This window comes from Phycodurus eques, chromosome 3 (genome assembly GCF_024500275.1).
Source record: "Phycodurus eques isolate BA_2022a chromosome 3, UOR_Pequ_1.1, whole genome shotgun sequence".
Lineage (NCBI taxonomy): Eukaryota > Metazoa > Chordata > Actinopteri > Syngnathiformes > Syngnathidae > Phycodurus > Phycodurus eques.
Window position 1 is genome coordinate 18,444,210 of NC_084527.1, and position 27,425 is coordinate 18,471,634.

Consider the following 27,425-nt stretch of genomic DNA (forward strand, 5'->3'; position numbering starts at 1 on the left):
AAAAGGCGAGGTCGATAATCGGAACAGGGTCTAGTCTTACTGTGAGTCTGTGACGTGGAAACAAGGAATGCTGGAACGCAACGACAAGGTACACGAATGAGACACGAGGTTAAATGCAAGGTGTAATTAGGGAATTAGGGTGAACGAGGCACAGGTGGTGAAGATGCTCACAGGAGCAGGTGTGTATGAAACAGGGGAAGACAAAAACCGGAACACACACCCATGACATAACCGGTGTTGAAAATTGATGGATGGCTGTATTGTAAAGTAAGTTAAAAAAAAACTGAACTGTGCTCAACCAATGTATTGTACTAAATAATAACAAAAAGTTGAAGCCAGCACAACACAGTTTGAACATTTCATTCAGTGATTGTTTCACATACCATTACAGGGAGCCCGCGTACTGCACGTGGTACTCGTACCAAACTGTGAGAATTGGACGCGACACAAGACAGCAAAGGTCGATCATGTTGATCTCAGGTTTATTAACAACAACATTCATCATGAAAACGTATGAGGACAGAAATTATAAAAGACTATTTACAACCTTTTTGTCATTTGGGATTTATCTTTAAAGTTATCGGCGGGAACCAAAGGAAACTTTTTTTATTCAGTCCATTCCCGCTGTCGCTCGCTCTCGGATTAGTGGCCACACACACACACACACACACACACACACACATTAACTCATGCACACACATTATCGATCATCAACAGTGTTTTGAGGTACAAAAAAATCAAAGCCAACTTGATTGACAGGCACTGAGAATAAACTTCAATCCCAGTTTGATTGAAAGCATTCAGGGTTGATCGATTGATTAATTGAGTGCATCCAAAACAATACAAAATTAAATGAATTCCCGAGAGGCTGTTGGCAACACAATGACGAGGAAGTTTCACTGAAAGCAGTTTCATTTTGAACAAAGTCCTTTTTGTGACAAAAAAAAAAAAAAACTAAAAATGTTGGCATCTTTTTTGGTGGGAGGGGAAATACTGCTTTCCTTATTAAAGTGCATCATGAATAAACACAAAAAAAGCTATTTTCATATTCCCAAAATGGCCACAATGAGGAACAAAAACAAAAAAGGTATGAGAAAAATATAACACAATGAAAAAACATGACATATAATGGGCCTTTTTTTCTTTTGATTTGCATGGCAGACCGTGTTAAAATGCTCCCCCCAAGCCCAATAATGGAGTTAAGTGTCTTGGACTATTGGGACCTATGTGTGTGTGTGTGTATAAAATTGGCTAGCTGTAGTTTTAATTACAGGAGACCTGACATGCTAGAATACAGTAAAACGGATCTGTGCTATATTTTCAGGCTTTTGTCTATCACACTGCCATCACACTCTGTGTTCTTTACTAGCTGTATTTGTAACACATTGCATCACAACTTCACTCTTCTTTTTGAGCGTTAGTTGTAGCACACTGCCGGCACCAGTGCTTCTTTTTCAGCTTTTTGTGGCACATTGCAGTCACCCCCTCACTGTGTGCGTCGTTGTCAGCTCTATTTCTAGCACGACATGCTTACTTTGTGCTTCTTTTTAGCTCCATTTGTAGGACACTGCCAGCATGCCATTACTCCGTGCTTCTTTTTCAGCTCTATTGGTAGCGTATCAAGCTTACTCTGTACTACTTTTTAGTTCTATTTGTAGCACACTGCCTGCCTCAAGCCCTGACTCCGGTTCTTTTTCAAATCTAGTTGCAGTATCGCTGTCACTGTGAGATTCCTTTGAGCGCTATTTACAGCATGCTACAATCACTCCATGACTTTTGTTTTTAACTCAAATTGTACCACACTGCCACCATGGTCTTACTCTGTGCTTTTTTTTTTTTTTTTTTTTAAGTATACTGGAATAGTACACAAATACACACAATTAGTGTTGTGTTCAAATTGCCAACAGATAGCAGCGGGTGAGCATGTAAAGTGTTTCCATGGCAACTGAAGGGTGGGCGTGTCACAGAGAGTGGCGGTTGGGGGGCGCGACTCACCAAATTGGCAAATTTTCATATAGAACAAAAAAAAAAATGCTAGGACCTCACCAAGGTGACTGTAAGCAGTGCAAAACGGACAAGCGGTAATGGATTGTGATTTGGGAGGTATCCCAAAAATACATTCCTGTATGCACATCTTTATTCCAGATCCTCATCAAACAGCTTCTTATTTGGCCAGTGAGAATAAAGGCGTAATATAGAGAACATTTTACAAAAATGAAGTTTTGAATTTTAGGAGAATAAATTGTGTGATTTCACAAGAGTACAATTTGTAACTTTACGTAAATGAATATTGTAATTTTAAGAAAATATCATTTGTAATTTTATAATAATAAAGTTGCAATATTGTAATACAATTGTTCATTTTACAAGAACATTTTCAATTTTACAAACAAATCGGTAATTTTACAAAATATTTTTTTTTACTTTTATGAAAGAGTTGTAATATGAAAATGTCGAATTTTAAGAGAATTTTGTTGCAACTGTTTCTGTGTTTTATGAGAATAGAGTTGGACTATTATGAGAAAGAATGTGCAATTTTACTTGAATGAAATGGAAATTTTATGAAAATGAAACTTGTACTTTAACGGAAAAAAGTAATATTGAGAAAAAAATAATTTTACAAGAAAATTGTAATTTCACGTGTCAAATTTGTCATTTTACATGAATAACATTTACAAGAAATCATAATACACAAAACTTTGGATTTTTATAATCGTCAAAATAATAAATGGAAATATTCTGAGAATAAAGCAATTACTTCATCCACTATCGTAGAATTACAGGAATTAAAAATAAAAAACATCGGCAAAGAAGAAAGGGCTTACGTTTTGCGACTTTTTTCATTAATTACGATTTCAAATGTTTGTTTTAATTTGATTTATCGTAATATTACAACTTTTTAAGATTTTATTCTCACAACCAAATTGTTTTTTTTCTAGTAATATTCCGACTTTATTCTTGTAACATTCATAGATTTTCCAGCTATTTTCCGACTGTTTTTAAAACAACTTCTATTTACTCTATTCTTTCCAGCCTCCAGAACTTAATGTACCATTATCACGTCAATCCCACGTTTATTTATAACAAAAAAATTTTTTTTTTAAATCACAGTAAACTCCCACAATGCCCTGCCAGCATGTTATGTTCACCTGTGAATAAAAATAAAAATGAATGTAGTACAACAGCAGCCTTCTTGTGCCATCAGTGTCTCAACAAGGGAAGCCATTATTAGTATTAATATAATTTTCCTCGACAAATTACAGTTTAAACCTAATAAAAACGAGCTCAAATGTTGCAATAAAAAAGACTGTGTGCCTTTAAGAGGCTCACTTGATATTTTACAGTCAAACAAAGCCGGAGTGTGTTACGCTGTGAACGGTGCTACACGTTTCCCCCCATATGATTAAACCCAACAAAACCAGTTAATGCGAAAAAACAATAACATTCATCTCACCATGAGGCATAACAATGAAATCACATTCTCCACCTTGGTAGACATAAAACAAAACAAAAATATACACAGAATTGTTTCAAATGTACAGAGAATAATTGGGGCCACACTGGAAATTAATAATAGTTAACAAAAAATCCAAATAAAATTTAAATGACACATTATGCCAAAATGTCCAAACCTTTTATAACTATAGTGTCATAATATTGAGGAAACACTTTAATTTCACAACAATAAAGTAAACATTTTACGATAATTATAGAATCCTGATATTACAGCTAAAAAAATTGAAATTTAATCCGACTGAAGTTTTAATTTTAGAAGAATAAAGTCTGAACATTGTGATTAAAAAAAAGTTGTTAATATTATGACAAACATTTGAAGCATAGAAACATAAGAGGCAGCCAACCCTGCAATTTAGTGGGAAAAGGCTCCCCAAAGGAAAATGAGGAAAAAATATTTTAATGAGAGTAAAACATATTTGATGAGAATAAAGTCAGACATATGTCAATTCACACAATGAGAAAAAGTTGTAATTTTACAAGAATTAAGTGGTAATATTCTAAGGATTAAGTTCTATTATTTTAAAATATAGCAAGAATAAAGCATTAATTATAAAGAACAAAATTGCAGTATTACATGAAAAAGTTCAAATTTAAAGGATGAAATATTACTTTATTCTTGTAAAAAAAAACTGCAACACGTATAAATTTGAAATATTACAACAATAAAGCTGCAAAAATGAGTGTGCAATATCGTGAGAAAGAAAAACAAAAACACAGTAATAAAGTTGGAAGAAAAATTTAATTTGACCTTTTTAAAAAAAAAAATAATTGGTGTGGATAATTTTTTTGCCGCAGTCTGATTTTATTCTTTAAAAAATATTTTTATTTATTTTTATTTTATTTATTTATTTTTATTCTCATATTGCTTATGTGGAAGCATCAGTATTATTAAAATATTAAAACGTAACATTAATACAAATTTATTCTCACAGCATTACAGATTTTATACAACTTTTTCTGTAATAAAACTCAGACATTTTTTGCGTAATATTTGGATTTAATTTCCCCAAAATAAAACTTTTTTTCGTGTTGCATTCAAATTTTATGTGACAATCATTGCAAGATATTTTGTTCACACATTTCCGTAAAAATACAGTGTATAATAACATCTGCAAATTATTGCTATTTTTTTTTCTCAGTAAAATAAAACAATAGAATATTTTCAGTTCTAATTCTACGCTAAGAAAACATCCAACTTTATTTACCCTCATTAAAAAATTCCGTTATTACTTCTTTGGCATTATATTACAGATTTTTCTTGATCCTAATCTCACTGTATTCAGATTTTAGTCTTGCAATTTTGTTGTTTGTTTATTACTTTATTTTTTTCTAGTGTGGCCCAAATCCTTCTCGGTACAAAATAAATAAAGTTTCTCTTAAAGCAAAATTTCCCTATTTTTGGTTCCTGTGACACAGACAGACACAGACACAGACACACACACACACACACACACGCACACACACGCACACACCAACCCATTGAAACGCTACATTCATTATCGCACTGATTGTCGCCATGGTGACTGACACACAGACGCGCATCCACAATCTCAAACAATGAATCTCTCTACGGAATAAGGGTTGATTTGGATTTTGGGGGCGATGGGGGAGTGGGCGTGAGTCTCCCTGAGTCTCGGCTGCGGCGGCGTGCAAGCGTGTGGGAAGAAGAGGAGGAAGATGCTTTAGACACTGTTGTTAAGCTGTCCACGGTGGTTGGTGTCATTAGGCGAGTTCCGCTGGTTGAGAAGCAGCAGTGTGGTCTCGTCGGGCCCGTTGTCCGTGGGCCCCGCAGGGTCCAGCTCGGTGCCCAGCTCGGCAAGGGTGACGTCGGAGGCATTCGTCCCGGGCCCCGTCAGGGCGGGCAGCTGGTGGACGCTCTCGGGCGACTGCGGCGTGCTGTCAAGACGTGATGCCATCAGCCCGTTCTGATACTGCGAGCGAGTGATCTGGACATATTGCAAGACATTAGTGACCCCCTTTGCAGTATTATAATAAATAACATAACCAAATAACTAAAGAACATACTTCATATTATATAATTTTATGATTATTTAAAAACAATTAATTCAGATGTTTTATTTTCCTGACCTCTTATAAATTCCAGTGGTCCCTCGACTTACGAGTGATCAACCGACGAGGCCATCTCTCGGCCAACTGTTTGAAGAGTCGACAAAATTTTTGTTGACGTTTTGTATTAAAAAAAGTTTTTTTTCATATGGTCTCTGTATATCACAGGTTTCGAAGTGCTTTGCCCATCGATTGGCCACCGATCATGCTCAGCAGATATCCATAGAAAACACATGATCGGTGCTCGTCTATCAATGCCTTTCATTGCCGATCACAAAAAAACGATCACCCAACGGCTCGTACTTTGCAGCCTGCGGAGAATGTGTGCAGTGTAATCAGAGCTGTGCAATTCATCCAAATTTGAGCGTGCTTTACGCTGTTTATTGACACCCTATTTGGCATTTAATGTAAAACTAAACAAATAAAAATAATTACCCTGATTTTATATTACAATATAAGACACACAGGCGGCACGGTGAATGACTGGTTAGCACATCTGCCTCACAGTTCCGACGAGCGGGGTTCAAATCCCGGTCCCGCCTGTTTGGAGTTCTCCCTGTGCCTGCGTGGGTTTTTTCCGGGCACTCCGGTTTCCTCCCACATCCCAAAAACATGCATGGTAGGTTGATTGAGGACTCTAAATTGTCCTTAAGTGTGAATGTGTGCGGGAATGGTTGTGTTTATATTTGTATTGGCTGGCGACCAGTTCAGAGTGTACCCCGCCTGTCACCCAAAGATGGCTGGGATAGGCTCCAGCACGCCCGCGACCCTTGTGAGGATCAAGCGGTATGGAAATTGGATGGATGGATACAAGACACACATCGTTTTAGAAAACACCAGCTTATGCTAACTGTCAATGGGAAACCCTATTGACGGGATAGCTAATGTTAGCATTTGATGATGGGAGGGATTTACCTTCAAATATCGAAGATTTACACACAAACACTGCAGTAACACATACAGACAAATAATATCACAATACTCATGGGCATATATCCTTCCTAACCTGTGGAAAATGAGTTAAAATTATAATGAAAAACTACTCTTTTTTTTTAGTTTACCGGAAATGAGTAGCTCAATGGGCGGCACGGTGGACGACTGGTTAGAGCGTCAGCCTCACAGTTCTGAGGACCGGTGGTCATTCCCCAGCCCCGCCTGTGTGGAATTTGGATGTTCTCCCCGAGCCTGCGTGGGTTTTCTCCGGGCAGTCCGGTTTCATCCCACATCCCAAAAACTTGCATGAATTGGAGACTCTAAATTGCCCGTAGGTGTGAATGGTTGTTTGTTTGTATGTGCCCTGCGATTGTCTGGCAACCAGTTCAGGGTGTACCTCCTGCCCGATGATAGCTGGGATAGGCTCCAGCACGCCCGCGACCCTAGTGAGGGGAAGCAGCTCTGAAAATGGATGGATGGAGGATGGAAATATATATATTTTTTTTTTATCTGATTCCTCAAAAAAATAACCGACCGATTACTCAGAAAATGGAATGGATGGATGGAGTAGCTCAATGCATGTATCGCACCACACTGCCCTTAAGAGGCCACGGCTTGCACAGCAGGAACTGCAGATACAGTCATTGACTGTATAAAAAGACCCCCCGACTGTGACATGAAATCAGACCAAACCTTTCCTGTTTTAGGTTAACTAGTATTACAAAAAATATTTCTACAAATTTCGCGCCACGTTGGAGACTGGTTAGAGCGTCAGCCTCACAGTTCTGAGGTGCAGGGTTCAATCCCCGGCCCCGCCTGTGTGGAGTTTGCATGTTCTCCCTGTGCCTGCGTGGCTTTTCTCCGGGCACTCCGGTTTCCTCCCACATCCCCAAAACATGCATGGTAGGTTAATTGAAAACTCTAAATTGCCCGTAGGTGTGAATGTGAGTGCAAATGATTGTTTGTTTGTATGTGCCCTGCGATTAGCTGGCAACCAGTTCAGGGTGTACCCCGCCTCCTGCCCGATGATAGCTGGGATAGGCTCCAGCACGCCCGCGACCCTAGTGAGGACAAGCGGCTCAGAAAATGAATGGATGGATGGATTTCTACAAATTTCAACAAAAATGATAGACAATACAGTCATGGCTAAAATATTGTCACGCTTTTAGCCATGACTATTTTCTTTATTTTTTAAAATTTCTATTATTTTAATGTTATTTTATTTTAATTATTATTTTAATGCTAATTTATTGTCTGGTTGTTCTTTTAGGTTATATTTACAGTTTAGTTTTGGTACATAAATAACTACAAAGTATTAAAATAAATAATCCTGTTTATTAATCGTGATTTCAATATCAATCAAAATAATCGTGATTATTATTTTTTCCCCATAATTGCCCAGCCCTAGTGTAGCGTCCCCATTCACACTGCGCAGGCACGCAGCACCTGCAAAGCAAACCCAAACAAACATGTCGGAGCATATACGCAATACCATTCACCAAAAATAAATTGAAGAATTTATAGCTAATATATATATCAGTCGTGATCGGCAGATCTCACTCCTCGATGATCGGTATCAGAATCGGCAGCATAAAACCCTGCTCGGAGCACCCCTGATTAGAATAATATTACAGCTCTTGTATTGCTGCTGACTAGTCTTGCGGCTTTTCACATTCATTCTGTGTTCAGGTACAAGTGGGGCTGTTACCCACTCGAAACATTCACTTTCTCATTCAAAGCAACCTGCTGGACCAGAGCAGAATGGTAGGACTCGTGTTTAGGATTTTTTTGGTCCTTGGAGGAGGTTTTCATTTCCCTGTGGTACACACCTTGACAAACTGCAGGTCGGTGAGGGCTCGTACGTAGAAGTCAGGCGTGTAGATGGTGGTGCAGTTGAGCTGACTGCTAAGCTGAGTGTTGAGCTGACTGTTGCTGCCGCTCACCGACAGTGACTCAGCCCGGTCGGTGCCGCTCAGCGACGAGGTGCGGTTCAGGCCGCTAATGTGCGACGGTGAGCGGAATTCTGCCAAGGCACAAGTCACACATACATTAAACAGACACAATGCAGAGGTGGGACTAAGTCACATACAAGTCATAAGCACCTTACGACATTTTCAAGTTACGAGCCGTCACTCATTTTACAGCATCGTCCATTGGTTTGAGCTGTCACTTTGTCTTACAAAAGTCTGCTAACTTCATGCTAACACATCATGTGAACTGCCATAGCTGGGTTCACGAAACTAGCATCGAGACTGTATGAAATATTAACCTAAATTTTAGCACAGACGGTGTAGCAGCACATACAGACAGAGCATATAACATTACTCACAGGTATATACAGTATTATTTCTGCTCTGTGACTAAGATTACTACATCTTAGATGTGACAGTCTACTTTGAATTTCATCATCAAATCTACGTGTATTATATATATATATGTATGTATTTTACTGCCTGCTGGTGGCCAAGTCACACACACCAGAAGGAGAAGCACAATGTCGATTGAACTAAAGCAAAGTTGTTGCAAACATTTTTTAATTCTTTACATTCTAGTTGATTATATTATTACTGTATGTTTTATACAGTACAATACAAGAGTGCAATTTTATTTATTACAAACAACACAAAAATGTCTTGGTGTTTTTGGTGTGGCAGGAAAGAATAAATTGCATTTGAACTCATTTCAACAGAGAAAGACGAATTAAAATACAAGTGATTTGAGTTACAAGCGTGGTGACGTAATAAATTTAACTTGTAAGTTCAGGTACCACTCTAAGTCTCAAGCCTTTACGTTGGTTGTAGTTTCAGGTTTCAGTCCCAAGTCCTAGAATTAGCCACTTAAGTCAGAATCCGGTCATGTTATGTGTCCAGTCACTCACCTCTCATAAACGGACAAGAAAATCCAAAAAAACACGTGATGTGTGAGACAAAAGTGAACTCGAACAGACAAAAGGGTCATTTGTGATCCCATATTTGTGGTCACAAAGCTGCTTTCATGCACCACAACACTGGTTGACTAACTCATCCATGCTAACTATGCTAACTAAGGCCTACTACACACATAAGGGGTTTTCAAATCTAAAAAGATTTTTTTTATCTGAGATAGAGCACACACAAAGATAAAAAAAAAAAATAATAATCTGGCATTTAATTGGTCGTATTTTGTGGGGTGTGGTCCGATAATCTCCAACACAAAGATTCTTTTCCACCGCCGATCTCAAAATCTTCCGTGATCACACGTGATCTCACAAAAACGAAGACGGGCAGACACGTCCGGTTATGCACTGATCTTTGCTCAGTGTTGCTGAAGGGACTAGAGGAAGTGGTGTATATAAATAAAAAGACTGTTTTGTAAAATACTTCTTGCCGTCTAGGGAACCCATTTCTGTACAAAAACGACATCGGGTAGGACATGTTTGTTGTTTACGGCCGCTTTGTTGTTCCTGAGTCAGGGCACTCCTTTGATTGGCAAGATTCCATTTCACGTCACATTCACGGAGTCATGACTCGGGAAACGTCAGCTTCCCCCCTCATGCGAAGAGGTTTTGTGGTAAAGGACGTCGGCCCCGAACCTTTTCGGACCCAATTATCAGGACAAATATACTTTAACACGTCTCAGACTTAAAATTATCTTTTAGGATAATCTTCTAAGACATAAAATTTACATGCTTGGTCGGGAAGGGGCAAAATCGTTACAAAAACAGCCCGATTGTCCTTATGTGTGTACTGGGCCAAACAAACGAACATATGAAGTCAAAGGGAAAAACTTGCCATCAGATGTTTTGTTGTTTTGTCACACGATTAATCACAAATAATCATCCGTTTATTCACCTTTTTAATGATTTAACGATGGCCTGGAGGCCTCCCCAAAAATTCCTTTGGTTATTTTCCACATTGCCTCAAATACACACACACAAACCTCCATGACGAATCATCCAGTGCATCATATCAAAACTGTGTCACGCACGCACACACGCACGTGCGCGCGCACGCACACACGCACACACGCACACACACACACACGCACACCCACAAGGTTTTACTATTACCAGTCAGCGTGAGACGTCCAGCAGGCCGCAGTGAGTCATAGGACACGGTTTTACCTACACACGGCAACTTCAACATTAGATTCTTGTTTTGTTTTGTTCTGGGCAGTGAAGCTAAGCTATGTAAAATGTAGCTAAACCAAACCAGGACAACTTGCATTTGCGAGTTAGTGGTTAGCTGTTTAATACTTATGTTAACCTTCTGATATCCAGTAGGGAACTTGAGGGAAAAGTAAAAAAGCTGTTGAAAGGATTTATTAGGAATTATTATACATGTAATAGAAAAAAACATGCATAATAATAATAATAATAATAATAATAAAATAATTCATTAGGTATTACAAATTTTCATGATTTTGTCAAATAACTAAATTTTTTGGTTCATCTTGTCGTGATTATTATTATAACATTTGTTTAACAAAGGAACTATTTACAATTTACACATTTACTGTTACATGTTGTTAGACTATTTCGAAATAATTTGAACTTTTTTAATCATCAAAAGCTTCCTACTGGATGTCGATCAATAATCTAATGAATGTTGAGAGCGTTAGTATGCTAAATGCTACATTGTTTAATACTCTACATATAGAATATATATATAAAATATATATATATACACTATACACATAAAATACACTACAAACTAGAATCACAGAGGCTAAAAAGTCTTGGTACAATGTTGGCCTTTTGTGAATAAAAAAACTGCTAAGAATTTGTGGAGCTCCGAGTGAAGATGTAGACTTCTACGTTAGAGCCTCACGCTCGCCGATAGCGAGCTACCATTTTGTAAACTGCATGGTTTTGTTAGTTGAGACTTAGTTCAGGAATGTAGGTTTTATTTTGGTGGGTTTCTCCTACCTGTTTTTCTTATCAAACAGCTTTTTGTAAACAAAGGATTTGAATTAATTCATTTCCATTAACTTGATGGGCGATACCATTTTTTAAATGCAGGGTTTCCTCATTTGTTTGGCAATGTAGGTTTTATCATGGTAGGTTTATTTTTGCTACCATTTTATTTAATAGACCAGCGTTTTGTGAACAAAGGATTTTTTATTTGTTCCATTGCAGATAGCTTGACAGCATTCTTGGCATCACTACCATTTTAAAAAAAAACTGTTTCCCCCATATTTTGTTCAACAATGTTTTTATTTTTGTAGGTTTCTTCTACATGGCTTCATTCCAATGCTGTGAGCTTGATAGGACTCACAAGCCAACCAAACTAAAATTTTGCTGAGTAATGTTGGTTACATTTCAGTAGGTATCCATTTCCTGTTTTTGTTTTTTTAAATGCCCTGAGTAAAAACAGTTGGTGCATTGAGCGACTTTTTGTGACTAATAGACTTTGATTCAACTCTTTTGTGGCCAGTGTTGTTGTGCGTTATGCTACGTTAGCTCCTGGTGCTAGCCACTAGCTATCAAGCATTTTTCTTTAAGTGCAGGGTTTACCGAAACTTTCTTCAGCAGTGTTGGTTTTATTTTGGTTGGTTTCTACTTTCTGTTTTTTGTCAAGAAGGAGCGGTGAGTGAAGATGTAGACTGCTATGTTAGTGGCTCAAGCTAGCCACTAATCGCCATCATTTTGTAAATAAAGGGTTTACCCAAAATTAGTTCGGCAATGTTGGGTTTATTTTGTTTAGTTTGTACTTCTTGTTTTTGTTCCTATTGCCACTGTCTTGATAGAACTATACCATCGTTATCTAACAACTTTTTGTGAACAAGGGCTTTGATTGGGATCTTGTGTTTGACAGGAAGGAGACTGCTATGTTAACGCCTATTGATACTTTGGATATTTTTCAAGTACTTTGTAGGCTTTGTCCAGCCCGATCAAGAGCCAGTCTACCAAGAGCCCAACTATCATCCCCCACCCTCCCCTAGGTGTTAAAGAGACCCCGACATGCCGGAGGTTACCTGGTAACCGAGCAAACAGAGAAAATCTCTTAAAGGAGAGGTGGCGAGGACGGGGGGCGGCCGCTGAGAGGAGAAAGTACAAAGGGTGACTGGGAGGACAAAAGGCGGTACGCCATTAGACGAACAGACCGACAGGGTGAGCACATGCAAAACTAAGGTGGGTTTGGTCTCCAATGAGCGTCTCGTAAACAATATTGTGAGGGGTTATGATATGGAAGAATGTCTCATACGTTGCAACCTGTAGACCCTGTGAGAAGGAGTAATGAGGGAGGAAGAGTAGACAGAAAAAGAGAGAGGGGGCGGAGAGGAGATTCAATAATGTTACAGCGAGTTACACTGAAGACGAAGCCAAAGATCAAATCATTACAGAATGAGCATTAATTAATTTTTTTAATCAAAATAAATTTTATTTGTTGCATTAATTGAGACGTATATTTCCCCTAAAATTGGTAGGCATTTATTTGATTACTATCCCAATAAATAATTGGTGAATTTACCTATTGCAAATAGAATAAAATATACTAGTATAATTAACAATTTTGCACATGAAAGTACATTTAACTTTTATATTTTATACATCAATTGGGTCATTAAAATTTAATTAATTATGAATTACTACAAAATGAGCATGAATTATTTTATTAAAATAAGCTATTCCATTGGCATGCCCGAGCCACCTTATCTGGCTCCTCTCAATGCGGAGGAGCGACGGCTCGATTCTGAGCCCTTCCCAGATGACCGAGGCTTCTCACCCTCTCTAAGGGAGAGCCCGGACTCTTGTATCCGCGATCTTGTTCTTTCAGTCACGACCCACAGCTCGTGACCATAGGTGAGGGTGGGAACGTAGATCGACTGGTAAATCGAGAGCTTCGCCTTTCGGCCCAGCTTCTTCTTCACCACAACAGGCCGATACAGAATCCGCATCACCACAGACGCTGCACTGATCTGCCTGTCAATTTCCTGCCCCACCCTTCCATCATTTGTGAACAAGACCCCGAGATACTTGAACTCCTCCACTTGGGGCAGGATCTTTTACTCGACCCGGAGAGGGCACTCCACCCTTTTCCGACTGTGGTCCATGGCCTCAGATTTGGACATGCTGATTGTATTCCAACCGCTTCACACTCTGCTGCAAACCGCTCCAGTGAGAGTTGAAGATTGCAGCTCGATGAAGCCAACAGAATCACATCCTCTGCAAAAAGCAGAGATGCCATGCTGAGGTCACCAAACTGGAACCCCCTCAACACCTAGAAATTCTGTCCATAACGGGTATGAACATAATCAATAACATAGGACAGCCTGGGTGGAGTCCAACCCTCACTGGAAACGAATATGAGTTACTGCCGTACATTATGGGCCTCTTATTATTATTCTTCCAGTTGAAAAAGAATCCTAGTAAATATGTATGTATTTTAAGGGGTCCCCAACATGACCTCCCAACATTCAGCCCTGGACACCAGTTTCACCGATTGACACCAAATTGAACGGACATGTCTATCATGACAAGACGTATGAAAAAGTCTCAAGGATCCGTGCCCGATATTGAGCAGGAAGTTGGCCATTTGGGTTTGAAGCAGCCATTTTGGGAGTGAATTCCAAGGCTGATACTCTGATGAATGCCCACTACGGAATTGGTACAAATGAGGGAAGGAAAGGGGTGAGTTGGGGGACTTGTGTCTGGTGATACTCACCCATCATGGGAGTACTGAGCGCCATAATCCCATAGTAAGAGAAGGGTCCCGTCTCAAACTTCATGTTCTCGTTGCCGGCCTCCACCTCCACTCGGCCCTTATGGAGACAGAAAAGGATATCATTTATTACATACATTTTTTATTTACTTCTATTATTATTCTTATATAATATGTAAATTAGTTTTTTTGAATACTTATTGTTTTGTTAATTATGAAATAATTTCATGTATAGGATCCAATTTCTATTTTAAATATTTGATTTAAAAAATTAAGCAGGGAAAATTAAATATATAATTGTAATCACTGTAAGTTAAAGGATCCATTTAACATATCTCAAATAATATATTTTATATTATATAGCATTTACTTTTATAGATCCAGCCATTTTCCATACCATTTATAATCACTAGGATCGCAGATGTGCTGGTGCCTATCTCAGCTAACTCTGGGTGAGAGGCGGGGTACACTCCGGACTGGTCGCCAGCCAATCACAGACTTTTATATGATTTTAACTTTTTGTTTTAATTCTTGTATTTCATTTTTTTAAATTTTCATATTTTCCTTATTCAAAACATTACATTTTACTAGTTTTAAATTTATTGTAGCAGCATTATTGACTTAATTTAAAAACCATTATTCAATATTACATTTATTAATTTGTATTTTGTCTCATTCATTTAAGATTTTATATTCATTTTTGTTTTTATCTATTGTATATACTTTTATTGAATTATTTAAAGCATCAAATTGAAAGTCATTTTTATTTTCTGTTATTGAATAAATTTACTAACCAATATACAATATTAAAATTAATATTTCATTTATAAATGTTATACTGTGGGGAAAAAAGATATCTGGGGAAATACAAAAATATAAAAAGTGTTTTAGTATTTACTAAATATAAAATTATATAGTTTTTGAAGTTATTGGTAAATTTGATTTAAAAAATAAAACGCAGGGGAAAATAAGATGAAAGATTTTATAAGCCGCCTGGTGAGTTGTCGTTACACAAATTGGCCGTCAGGGGTCAGTGCAGTCAGAACTGTACAAGACAGTTCAAGTTGACATGTACAACATCTGAGTCACATGGCAATATTCTATTTGTGGGGGTAAGGATTGGTTGCTGATGGTGATGGAGGTTAAGGAGGCCTCTCTGGCTTGCTTGTCTGCACAGTCCAGCCCAACAGGCCGGCTGGAATGTTTGAAATGTTGCAACAACAACGACAGGACACTTAATCCACACTTAGCATCACTACAGCCACAACAGCTGGACGGCACTATCATGTACATCTAGGACCTTAGAGTTGCACAGAACCTTACATAAGGTGTAAATATGGTACATTAGTGTCGTCTAGTCGTGGGGAAGACCAAGCGACTGTTTACAGGGATAAATGTTTGTAAACAGCTCACTCCAACTATACCTTATTGCTTTGACACTTGTTCGAGCTCGGCACTTCTCTCCCACAGTTATGCACGATTATATACAAACCACCTAAATACAACAAAGACTTTTATGGGAGACTTTACTGACTTCCGGGCTGCAATAATGCCAATATGACCGATTTCAGTTTTTCTTTTTTAATAAATCAGCAAACATTTCAATAATTCAATTTTTTTCTTTCAACATGGGGTGCTGTGTGTACATTATTGTGGAAAAGAATTAACTTAAATGATTTTAGCAAATGGCTGGAATATGACATTTAAGGGGGTCTGAATACTTTCCGTACCCACTGTAAATATCAATGTTTGTTGTCCAGATAAACCGTTGGACAAAGACATTTCAAAATTTGACTCATACTATTGTACAGTACTCTTGACTTAGTTTAAATATATGGTTTTAAAGACCCTGTAAAATGAATTCAGAGGTTTGTTTCTAAATACATTGTACATTTAAAGTGAGGATAAGCGGTTCAGCAAATGGATGTTGAACACATGCAAAGACAGGACTATGGAGTACTCAATTGTGGATACATAACAGCGTTAAACTATTTTTCCCCGTTTTAGTTTTCCTGATTTTTTTGGGCGTGGACAAAACAAGGCCAGTGGCGCACTTGGGGCGTCCGCAATGAGTCTCTTCCTCCACTTTATAAGGACTTCAGCGCCATCGCTTGAATCCAGAGCAGCTGAGAGTTACTTTAGTAAGCTAAAGCCCGTTAGCTTGCGAGCAAGGTGGTGGGTAGCGGCTCTCGTCGTGGCACGGAAAGCTCAGCGACCCTAGTGCAGCCACTGGAGGCTTTTTATCAAACAACAGTGAGAGCTGCCATAAGAAAGCATTTTTATGATACGGTTGTGACAAACTGTAACAATCCCATGTTTTGTTTCGTTGTTTTGTTTTGTCCTTAATGCTCCACAACCGGCTTACCTGGAGGCTTCAGTTGTGTGCGAGAGGGTTCTGTAAATGGTAATGTACCGGAAAGTTTTAATCACTCTGTGATCCAACCACTGATCAACAAGCCTTGCTTAGAGACCTCCAACCTCTCAAATTTTAGGCCCATCACTAAGATCCCATTTATTTAAAAACATTTAGAAAAAATGGTCTACTGCCAGTTAAAATCACATGTAGATGAACATTACATACCTGCGGTGTTCCAGTCTAGTTTTAAAACGGCACAGTAAGGAGCAAGCACTCTTGAGAGTTAATAATGATGTTCTTTTAGCCACAGACTCGGGTCACTCTATCATATTTGATACTGTGGACTCTAAATTGGCCGTAGGTGTGAATGTGAGTGCGAATGGTTGTTTGTTTATATGTGCTCCGCGATTGCCTGGCGACCAGATCAGGGTGTACCCTGCCTCTCGCCTGAAGATAGCTGGGATAGGCTCCAGCACCCCGCGACCCGAGTGAGGATAAGCGGTAAAGCAAAGGGATGGATGGACTATCAGATCCTCCACTCCAGTCCAGTTTGAAGTGTTTTCTGTTCTACCTTATAGGTAGACAATTCTACTGCCCCTTTCAGGTCTGCAGTGCCTCAAGGTTCCATTTTTAGGGCTCTTTTATTTTTCTTATGTCTTTTTTCTTCTTGGGACAATCCTCCAAAAACATGGCATCTCATTTAATTTTTAGGTGGATGACATTCAAGTGTACATGCCACTCAAGCGACAAAATGTATACCGTGTAAAACAATTTACAGCGTGTCGAGGAAATTAAGGCATGGATGTCTTTCAGTTGTTTACTTTTTAATGATAAAAAGACTGGTGTCATGTTGTTTGGAACTAATGATGCCATTACAGTTAATGGTGACCTGGGTGCTCTGACACAATGCAAAAATATGATTAAGATAGCGCCGACACAAGTGGTTGCCTTGGTAACACGCTCTCTTGCATTGTCAATGTTTTTGTCCTTTTTGTTCGTCTTTGGAGACATTACGCAATTTACACAAGGACATACAAGACTAAACATTAGGGAATCTACTCCGGAGTTTCTTTCACCAACTTTCACAAATCCACACAGTTGTTTACTTACCGGTGGAGCAGCTGCGGTCTATGGAGCATGGAGGAAGCAAAAACGACATCACAGAGGGAAGCGTGCCGGAGTGCAAGTTATGCTTCGACAGTGAGGATTTCAAATTCCGCCCCGTCAATTCTTCTCGCAAATCTACGCTCTCTACCCAACAAAATGGACGAGGTTCATTTTCTCAAAAAGGCCAGTAAAGACTGGAGGTTCCACCGCCCTCTGCTTCACATAGACGTGGCTTTGTGAACGCATCCCACATGACGCCGTAATGGTTCCTGGCTTCCAACTTCACTGAGCGGACCGCGACACGGAGCTATCAGGGAAAACAAAAGATGGCGGAATATGTTTCTCTATCAACAAAAATGGTGTACCGACATCGTGGAGCTCAACAGACACTGCAGCCTGGACTTGGAGTAAGCTGTTTTTGATCTAAGTCATGCTACTCGCTGTGCGAGTTTGCTTCATTCATTCTCTCCAGGCTAACACGAGCACCGCACTACAAATTCTGGCTGACCAAGTAAACGAACTTCAAAAAAAGAACCCACATTCACCCCTCAATTTTTCTTGGGGGCTTTACCAAAGCAAAACTCAACCACAAACTACCTACATACAAGCAGCACATTGACTGTCCTACCAGGGTAAACAACATAGACCACTGCTATACCACGCTGAAGGACTTGTACCATGCTATTTCCCCTGCAGTTTTGGGCTCGTCTGATCACCGTTTAATTCCCTTAACACCAACATACAGGCACAAACTTCAATGGACGAAGCCTATGGTGAAAACAGTGAACTTCAAGACTGTTTAGACAGTACCGATTGGAGTGTCTTCAAAACTTCAACTGGCAGTCTGGCTGAATATACGGACAGTGTTACATCCTGTATCAGTTTCTGTGAAGATGTGTGTGTACTAACAAAGACATTTCACACGTTCAATAACAACAAGCCTTGGTTCACTGCCAAACTTCGCCAAGAGGACGCCCGTCAGAGTGGGGACAGAGCCCTGTACAATCGGGACAGAAACCAGCTGACAAAGGAAATTAATATCGCCAAGAGAAATTACCGTAATTTCTTGTGTATAATGCACATTAATAGTAATTAGCAATAGTGCACATTATACATAGGTATAGGGGAAAAAAACCTTTACATTTTATAAATGTATGCCACCATCTAGAGGTTATGAAAAAGCTGTACACTTTCATTCCAATATGCCACTGCCATCTAGAGGTTATAAGAAAGGCGTACACTTTCATTCTAATATGCCACCACCACCAAGAGGTTATGAGAAAGGTGTAGTCTACACTTTCATTCCAATATGACAGGGGTACGTATTACTGCATATATGTACAGTTGTGCTCATAAGTTTACATACCCTGGCAGAATTTGTGAAATATTGTGTTTTAAATACGACTGATGACTATACAACAACCATCATTAATATCTGTATGGTTATGCTTTGTTTAATGATAATGCTTTTCTGAAATGCTTGACAGTTTAATTTGAATCCCATTAAAATACAATGAAATGTGCTTTACCTGGCCCTTCATGTTTTCTTTAAAGAATTGTACCCATCTTACAAATTCTGCCTGGGTATTCAAACATATGAGCACAACTGTGTGTTTTCTCATTTACTAAATAAAAGTAGGGCTGTGAATTTCAAAATAAGAGCAAGCAAATAAAAAGAAAGTATTACAAGTTCAAATAAAGTGTTTAACTTCAGAATAATTCTTTTAAAAAACTAATGAAATACAGGTAATTTGATCATATCAACAAAATCATGCATTGTAAAAATGTATTATACAGCGGTAGAAGGGTTTTCCAGAATTTTGAGGTCAACTTTGGGGGTGCGTATTATACATGATTGGTTATACATGAGAAATTACGGTATGCATAAAAAATGGAAAACCAGTTTACTGCTAACGACTCTGCATCAGTCTGGCGTAGATTACAATCACTAACTACAAGCAACCATTCCCCCAAGCGGAGAAAAATAAAGGACTAGCTGACGACTTGCACACCTTCTATTGCAGATTTGAAAAGGATACTTTTCACACCCTACACCCATTCAGCCGCACCCCCGACGACAAGCATCACACCTCTGACATCCCCTTCTGCATTGACCATCCACAAACAGGATGTGAGACGCATCTTCAAACAACAAAAGATCAACAAGATCTTGTGTCTCCATCCTGCCTCAAAGTCTGCGCGGACCAGCTCCCTCCAGTCTTCACACCCCATTCTTCAACAGATCTCTGGAACTCTGTGAAGTACCATCCTGTTTCAAACACTCCACCATCATCCCAGTCCCCAAGAGACCTGCAATCTTGGGTCTGAATGACTACAGGCCTGTCGCCCTGACACCTGTGGCCATGAAACTTCTTCCCTCTTGCCATTCACTTCTTAAACAGTTGACTTACAATTTATAGTATATTTTGTCACAGTGACTGTCTGTTGTCATACTAGAACGGCTACAACTACCTAAATTCCGTTCTTGACATATTTGGCATATAAAGATGATTCTGATTAAAACCCACCGTAACAAATCTAGGAGTGAGTGGATACTGATCTAAAATTTCATGCTCAGATTAGTTCAGTTGTAAAGTCACGCTTTTTTTAACTGCATCAACTGGCCAAAGCTAAAACCCATGGCCCGAAATCGAGTGGATCGTAACATTTCTTGAACTGCTGCACCTTTATCTGGATCGCCCACTTGTGGCCTGTAGTCCCCTTTACTACAATACTACAATTTGAAATCACAATCATTGTCTCATCATACACCAGAGAATGTTAGAAGAACCATGTGACAAGGTGAAATATTTGGCCTAGGGGGTCCAATCGCATCACTCCCTACCCGAGCCTCAATGGCATGCAGAGCTGCAACTGTTTTAGTGTGTGTGTGTGTGTGTGCATGTGTGGCCAAAGTTCAAAATCGGTGTTTAATAACTCACAAGGGAGTCAAGTGTCTCTCCAACAAAGATTAAAATGTGTGTGCGTGTGTGTATGTGTGCACGACTGAGTGCATGGGTGTTGCCACCCTGTGCTTAGTGACTAACACATATACCTGCAAGACAACCTTTTGTTCACAAGGGACAAGAAGTCTAATACGGGAATCGTAACCACACACAAGCAGCTAATACGGGAATCGTAACCAAGTCACTGAACAACTTTTTGTGAATAAACAACAAATCAAAAACCTTTTATTACGTTATTTGTTCAAAAAAGGTTGGTCAATACTGAAACTAGTGGAGAGGACAGCAAGAAGTATAACCCCTGCAAAATAAAAGCACTAACAGCGGTCAACATCAAAAGATCCAAATCAAAGTCTTATTGTCTTAAAGTCTCCTATTATTGAAAAACAGGGCATTATTTAAAATCAACAGTACAGAAAAGTGTACAAACAGGTTGGGGCATGAACATTCCAGAGCTCTTAAAGTAACAACTTATGAATAATTTTAAAACGATACATTTTGTCAAAATGCTTGACAATAGGCCATGGACCAAGACCCCAAAACTTACATGTATGCTATACAATATTTGATATTTTCCTATCTTTGAGGGTTTTTGATCTGCGATGGATACCACTGTTGCACTGCATGTTTGGAAAACTGAGGTGCTAGAGTGCACTATTCGCTTGGATGCAATACACAATTTCAACGATAGATAGGAGTGATTCCTACGCATTGTCCCTTTAAGTTAATGACCTGATAAGTTCTTTATTTCCTCTTACTCCTTTTGAACATCTACATTGTACATTCCTTGTTTAATTGTGGCTTTTTTTTTTTTTTTTTTTTGCCACTCTCTCAATAGACTCGTGTTGATTTTTTATTTGTATATGTTCAATAAAGATGTTACAAAAAAAGGTTGTCAATTCCCGAATGCCGTAGTCACCCACCCCACCACCGTATTGCTGTGTCGATGCGCTTCATTGTACAGTATGTTGAAGAGCAAAGCATGTCGACATGAAGTGGTTTTCCGTCTCTTTAATATCATTTATTATACCAGAGGATAAGTCAGTCGGGGCTGCGGCATTTGTTTTGTTTGAAGGATTACAATTACAGTAGCACCGGTGCAATTTTTTTGTGAGCATGTCAAAACATGGTTTCTTACTGTATATTACTTCAATTTTGGACTCTTTTTGCTTCACGTGTCTGTTTTACAGTAAACTACAACTGGGAGTGACAAATAAACTGCTTGAAACAAGATTGTTTTGCTTCTTATTTGGAGTATTGATCGCTATCTACAGTATATATCGCTATCAAACTGCTGTGCACATCCACACTGCTACTGAGCTTATTTGATCCTCCTCATCAATGACACCAACATTTATTTAACCTTTATTTATCCAGTTAAGTTATTTCAGACCACATTTTCATTGCAATGCCGACCTGGCAGCAGGGTGGAAAAAAAAAAAAAAAAAAAAAATTTTCATTTCAATTGTTGTGTCATGCCCGTGCTGCGCCGTTGCCATGCTTTGCAAAGCTAAGCTGCAAGCAAAACATTGTCTAGCATTGTGTAGAGTGAAATGCTCTAACAAATTGGACCACTTTCTCGGCCCAAGTCATGTAAGGAAAAAAACCAAACAAAAACAAACTCCATGTGTCACGACTTCAACTACCCTTTGTTCTTCTTGTGACGTTTTATGGCAGGATCACGCTACACGTGTAATAATAATAATACGATGCAACGGGTGACTGACATAATAATAGCACGACACAACAAATCAATAATGAAATTCGTTGCCAACATTTTTAATTATCAAAATTCATTATGGTCAACATTGTTGATTATCGATTTGTATTTTGTATGACATCAAATCAAAGTCATTTGTTTTCAAAAAGTTGGTCAATACCGGCCCCGCTGAGTGTATTATGAAGTCAATGACAATATGAGCAAAAATATGAGCAGTAACAGCGCGAATGTAAAACATTAAAACAACACACACCTAAGACTGCTTTTTGTTGACAAGTCAATTCACTTAGACAATGTGGTGTTAACAGTGAGCAAGGGAGAAAGCACATCACATTCACATTCACACTGGCCACATCACTAATGGAAAAATGCACACAAACAGAACACATTCCTAAAGATGTTTCCAAATCAGCAAATCACGGCTACCATCCTTTTTGTTGATGCAACAAACGCAGGTAGAAATTCGCAATTTAGGAACCCATTCCAACATGGCATTTACTGTCACCATTAGTCACAAGAAATGCTGAGAATCCGTGGTGTACAAACCATTACATTTGATGTACAGTATATTTGGTACGTGAGGTGCAAAGACCATTAAGCATGGTTGAATATGGTGGACTAGAGGTGAACAGACCATTTACAATGGTGTAAATATGGTACTTTAGAGTCACACAGATCATATGCTTATGGAAATATGGAACATTAGAGGTGCGTGGGCCATTAAGTATGTTAGAAATATGATACATTAGCGATGTACAGACCATTCAGAGCTCTAGAATGTTACCAAATTCAGGGCTCTACACTAACTGTTGCACTAGTAGCACTGGTGTGACCAGCTTTTTCAGTTGGTTGCACATGATTTGGTCGCACCCTTTTTTTGAGGAGGTAAAGCATGGCCATGGCAGAACATAGTTTCGTAATAAGTCAACATTGACAGTGACTCGAGATATATTTGCAAAGTATTTTATTATGAACAAGAAGTTTGTCTGTAACAAGCATCCATCCATCCATTTTCTGAGCCGCTTCTCACTAGGGTCGCGGGCGTGCTGGAGCCTATCCCAGCTATCAGGGAGGGAGGGAGGAAGGAAGGAAGGATGGATGGGTGGATGGATAGATAGATAAATTTGCTAGCTAACCTTTGCACATGACTGTTTGTTATAACGAGTGAAATGAAAACGAGAGACAAATTAGCGGGCAATCTATGCAGTTAGCGGTATAGCCCCCCCAACACACACACGCAGGCACGAACGTAATTTTGAGGCTCACACGTGACGTCACTCGGGGAAACAACTTTATGGTTTTATTCCCGTGACAAATGTAGCAGCATTAATAATGTTGCGTGCAAAAAGAAATTGTGGGTGACTTGCGGCGGGAGGAGTTTACCAGCTTACCAGACTTTACAAGGTAGGTGCAGACTAGCTGGTTTGCTCACCAGTAGTTTAGATGAGTTGACCGCTCACAGTTGTCATTTAAAATGAATAAAAGTAGCGGCCAGGCCAGCGTCAATATATAGTAGTTAGGTGGTGGCCACCCACTGGCAAGACACAATGGCATACTGGTCTGTCTGTGACGCCAGGGGTGGGGTGGCAATAGGGAATTTCGGGACAACTCCTGGACGGCCTGTCCATTCCAGGCCGACCTGGGCAAGCATCATTTTTTTAAAATTATTTTTTTATAAATATGATAATTCCTATAAAATTACCAATCCACACAGCCATTTTATAATAAAATATAACACATACAAACATACAAATTGCTATCCAACAAATACAAGATGAGTTATAGGGTAGCCTTATGTCAACAAATACGTGCATGACCGCATCGGTCTCGTGCGCCATGCATGCCAAGCCGAGTGTCCCGGTTGGAGTACTGGTATAGATTATAGTCTGCAGCATGTGTATATGATTTGTGACTTCGTCGGACCCTTGCTGTTGTGCCGTACGTGGTGCAACCAACAATTGTTGTTTAGCAGCAGACAAGCCCCAAGCAGTTCATCTCCGAGCCCCTACCCCCACACTAGATGTGAACCAAAATGTGCAAAGCTGACAGATCTTTTCAGTGGAGGAAGGATCCAGCAGCACGACTACAGGTGCGAACAGTGGGAAAATGGCAAAAGACAACCATTTGTAATGCAAATGATTTGGTATACAAAATTAAATACTTTAGTTTTTATGAGGCGGCACGGTGGCCGACTGGTTAGAGCGTCAGCCTCACAGTTCTGAGGACCCGGGTTCAATCCCCGGCCCCGACTGTGTGGAGTTTGCATGTTCTCCCCGTGCTTGCGTGGGTTTTCTCCGGACACTCCGGTTTCCTCCCACATCCCAAAAAACATGCATAAATTGGAGACTCTAAATTGCCCATAGGTGTGACTGTGAGTGCGAATGGTTGTCTGTTTGTATGTGCCCTGCGATTGGCTGGCAACCAGTTCAGGGTGTACCCCGCCTCCTGCCCGATGACAGCTGGGATAGGCTCCAGCACGCCCGCGACCCGAGTGAGGAGAAGCGGCTCAGAAAATGGATGGATGGATGGATGGATAGTTTTTATGAATTGCAAGCATCATTGGCCCCCTTCTCAATTTCTTATATTTTTGCAATTTCCCCCACTTTAATGTTTAAGATCATCAAACAAATGTAACTAAACAAATATAGCCCAAGTGAACTTAAAATGCTGTTTTTAAATGGTGATTCAATTTATTAAGGGAAATAATGGTGTCATATCACAATTTTTGGTTAATTTTCACTGATCACACCCAAGCCTGATTACCTTCAGACTGTTCCATCAAGAAATCACTTAAACAGAATGTCCCGACAATATCAAGTCAGACAAAAGATCTAAACAAACTGACACCATCCAAAGAAATTCCAGAACAGTCGAGAAATAAAGTAATTGACATCCATCATTCTGGAAAGTGTAACAAAAGCCATTTCTAAAGCGAAGGATTCCAGTGAACCACAGGGAGAGCCTAATGGAGAAAAACATGGAACAGTGGTGAACCTTCCCAAGAGTGGCTGGCCTACAAAGATTACCCCAAGAAAACAGCAATGACTCATCCAGGAGGCCACAAAGGAACTCAGGACAACTTCTAAAGAACTACAGTCCTCCCTTGCTTCAGTAAAAGTCAGTGTTCATGACACAACAATAAGGAAGAGACTGGTCAAAAATGGCATCCATGGCAGAGTTCCAAGGCTTCCACTGCTGACCAAAAAGAACAAAGGCTCGTCTTACTTTTGCAAACAACATATCTGATTCATTCCCAAGACCTTTGGGAGAATATGATATGGACTGACGAGATGAAAGTTGAGCTTTTTGGAAAGTGTGTCTCTTGTTATATCTGGCGTAAATGTAGCACAGCATTTCAGAAAAAGAACATCATAACAACAGTCAAACATGGTGGTGGTAGTGTGATGGTCTTGGGTTGCTTCTCTCCGTCAGGATCGCACTGACTCGGCCTCCCCTTGTGGGTGGAGGGGTCCGGGCCCGCCCTTTCCTGATGTGCCAGCACAGCAACTCCGTACACCAGTTGACTAACATGCATGTGATATGGTGTTTATTCACTAATAGGTGCACCCCCCATTCACAAATAAGAATGCAATTTGACTTTGTAATGTTGCTTGTAGTCAAATTTCTAGACTGTCTAACTATTGTTCTGCTGTGGTTGGCACCGCTATTCCCCTTGTCCGTTCTGTCCCTCTGTCCATTCCCTACATCCCATTTCTGTCTGGCTGCATTTTCAATCAACATCAGAATAATTAAAAAATGATAATAATAAGCAGAGGAAGTATTTCAAACTCCCCTGTTGGACAGCAAAACTGTTCCAGCACAAAAGGCATACAAATCCACCATTCTGCATGGCCATGCAACTGAACATGAAAGGTTAAAAAAAAAAAAAAAAAAAAATGTTTGTCCTCGCTGTCCACTACCCACAAAAAATGGATCCGCAATCCACGTTTGTGTCCCGACCCACCAGTTGAGAATCATTAGCATAGACCACTAAATCTGATGTACTAATATGGCACATTAGAGGCATACAGAGCATTGTTAATTAAGTAATTGTGATACATTAGAGGTGTACAGAAGATTGCATGGACAACGTTTTACCTGCAGTATGAGTATGAAGTAGTCAACAGATTTTCCCCTCTGGTAGATGTAGTGATGCGGTGAGCGCTTGTCGCTCTCGTTGAACTTGATCTCCTGGATGACGTCGGGGTGCCGCAGTATACGCAGCAGCACCTTGTCGGAGATCTGAGCTGGGTTGAACAGGGTCACCTCTACGCACACACGTACACGTACACACACACATACATACACAGTGCGAATGTGGTTAGCAACAGTTAATTCCAAAGTAATTCCACAAGTAATAGAATTTTAATCGTGATCACAGTTTTGGATGCCATGATTAAATGAGCCTGATCGTCGGCGATTTTTTAGATTTAAAATGCGGGCACTGCTGCATAGGAAAAGTGCTTTATTTATAGCAACATCCCCAATCTAGTTAGCCAGCCACCAGGGAGCGAACGTATGGTTAAAGCTTCATTCAGGGCTGGCACTGAAAATAACCGTTAAAAATGGCATTGATGCCCTAGTAATATATGAAGCTTTTTTTTTGAAGTTGGCCCTCTCAGCACGTTGGCGGAGAGGCGTAATGTCACGGGAACATTATGAACAATCGTTGTAGCAGCTGCCTTAATTGCCTTGTCTTCAACTTTTCGGCTGGCCTGCTGACCGCAGTAAAAAAAACGGCAGAAGTAAATACAGACGGAAATCACAACTGTCGAGTTCTTTGCAGTTTGTGACCGTGCACGACTGACCAATCAAGCAGAACAACGGAGATGTACCCTTCCTTGACAATTCACTACATTGACAGCCATTTTCAAATGAAACGTCGGTGATTACAGCCTAATGTTCTTGCATTTTATGCATTAAGTGCATTCTCTTCCATTAAGCTGCAATTCGTGATTGCACTTTGTAATAGCAGATTTATTCAGCTCGCCCTTGGTAAAGTAGAATTTATTTGGGGTTACATTTGTTTTGTCTTATTATCCACCATCTATCATATTTTGTTGTTTTTGTGTTTTTAGATGTACTTATCTTTTTATTCATTTATTTATTAATGGGGCGGC

At 39.5% G+C, this 27,425-nt stretch overlaps 1 protein-coding gene across 1 annotated transcript in view; it reads right to left on the reverse strand.

The window, feature by feature from the left end:
• Positions 1 to 1,811: 1,811 nt before the first annotated feature.
• Positions 1,812 to 27,425, reverse strand: part of LOC133400082 (metal transporter CNNM4-like) — a 66,663-nt gene continuing 41,049 nt past the window's right edge. Inside the window, 4 exon segments of the mRNA XM_061672311.1 lie at positions 1,812 to 5,462; positions 8,346 to 8,539; positions 14,163 to 14,259; positions 26,404 to 26,573. Coding sequence (XP_061528295.1) covers positions 5,199 to 5,462; positions 8,346 to 8,539; positions 14,163 to 14,259; positions 26,404 to 26,573 — 725 coding nt within the window. The 3' untranslated portion in view covers positions 1,812 to 5,198.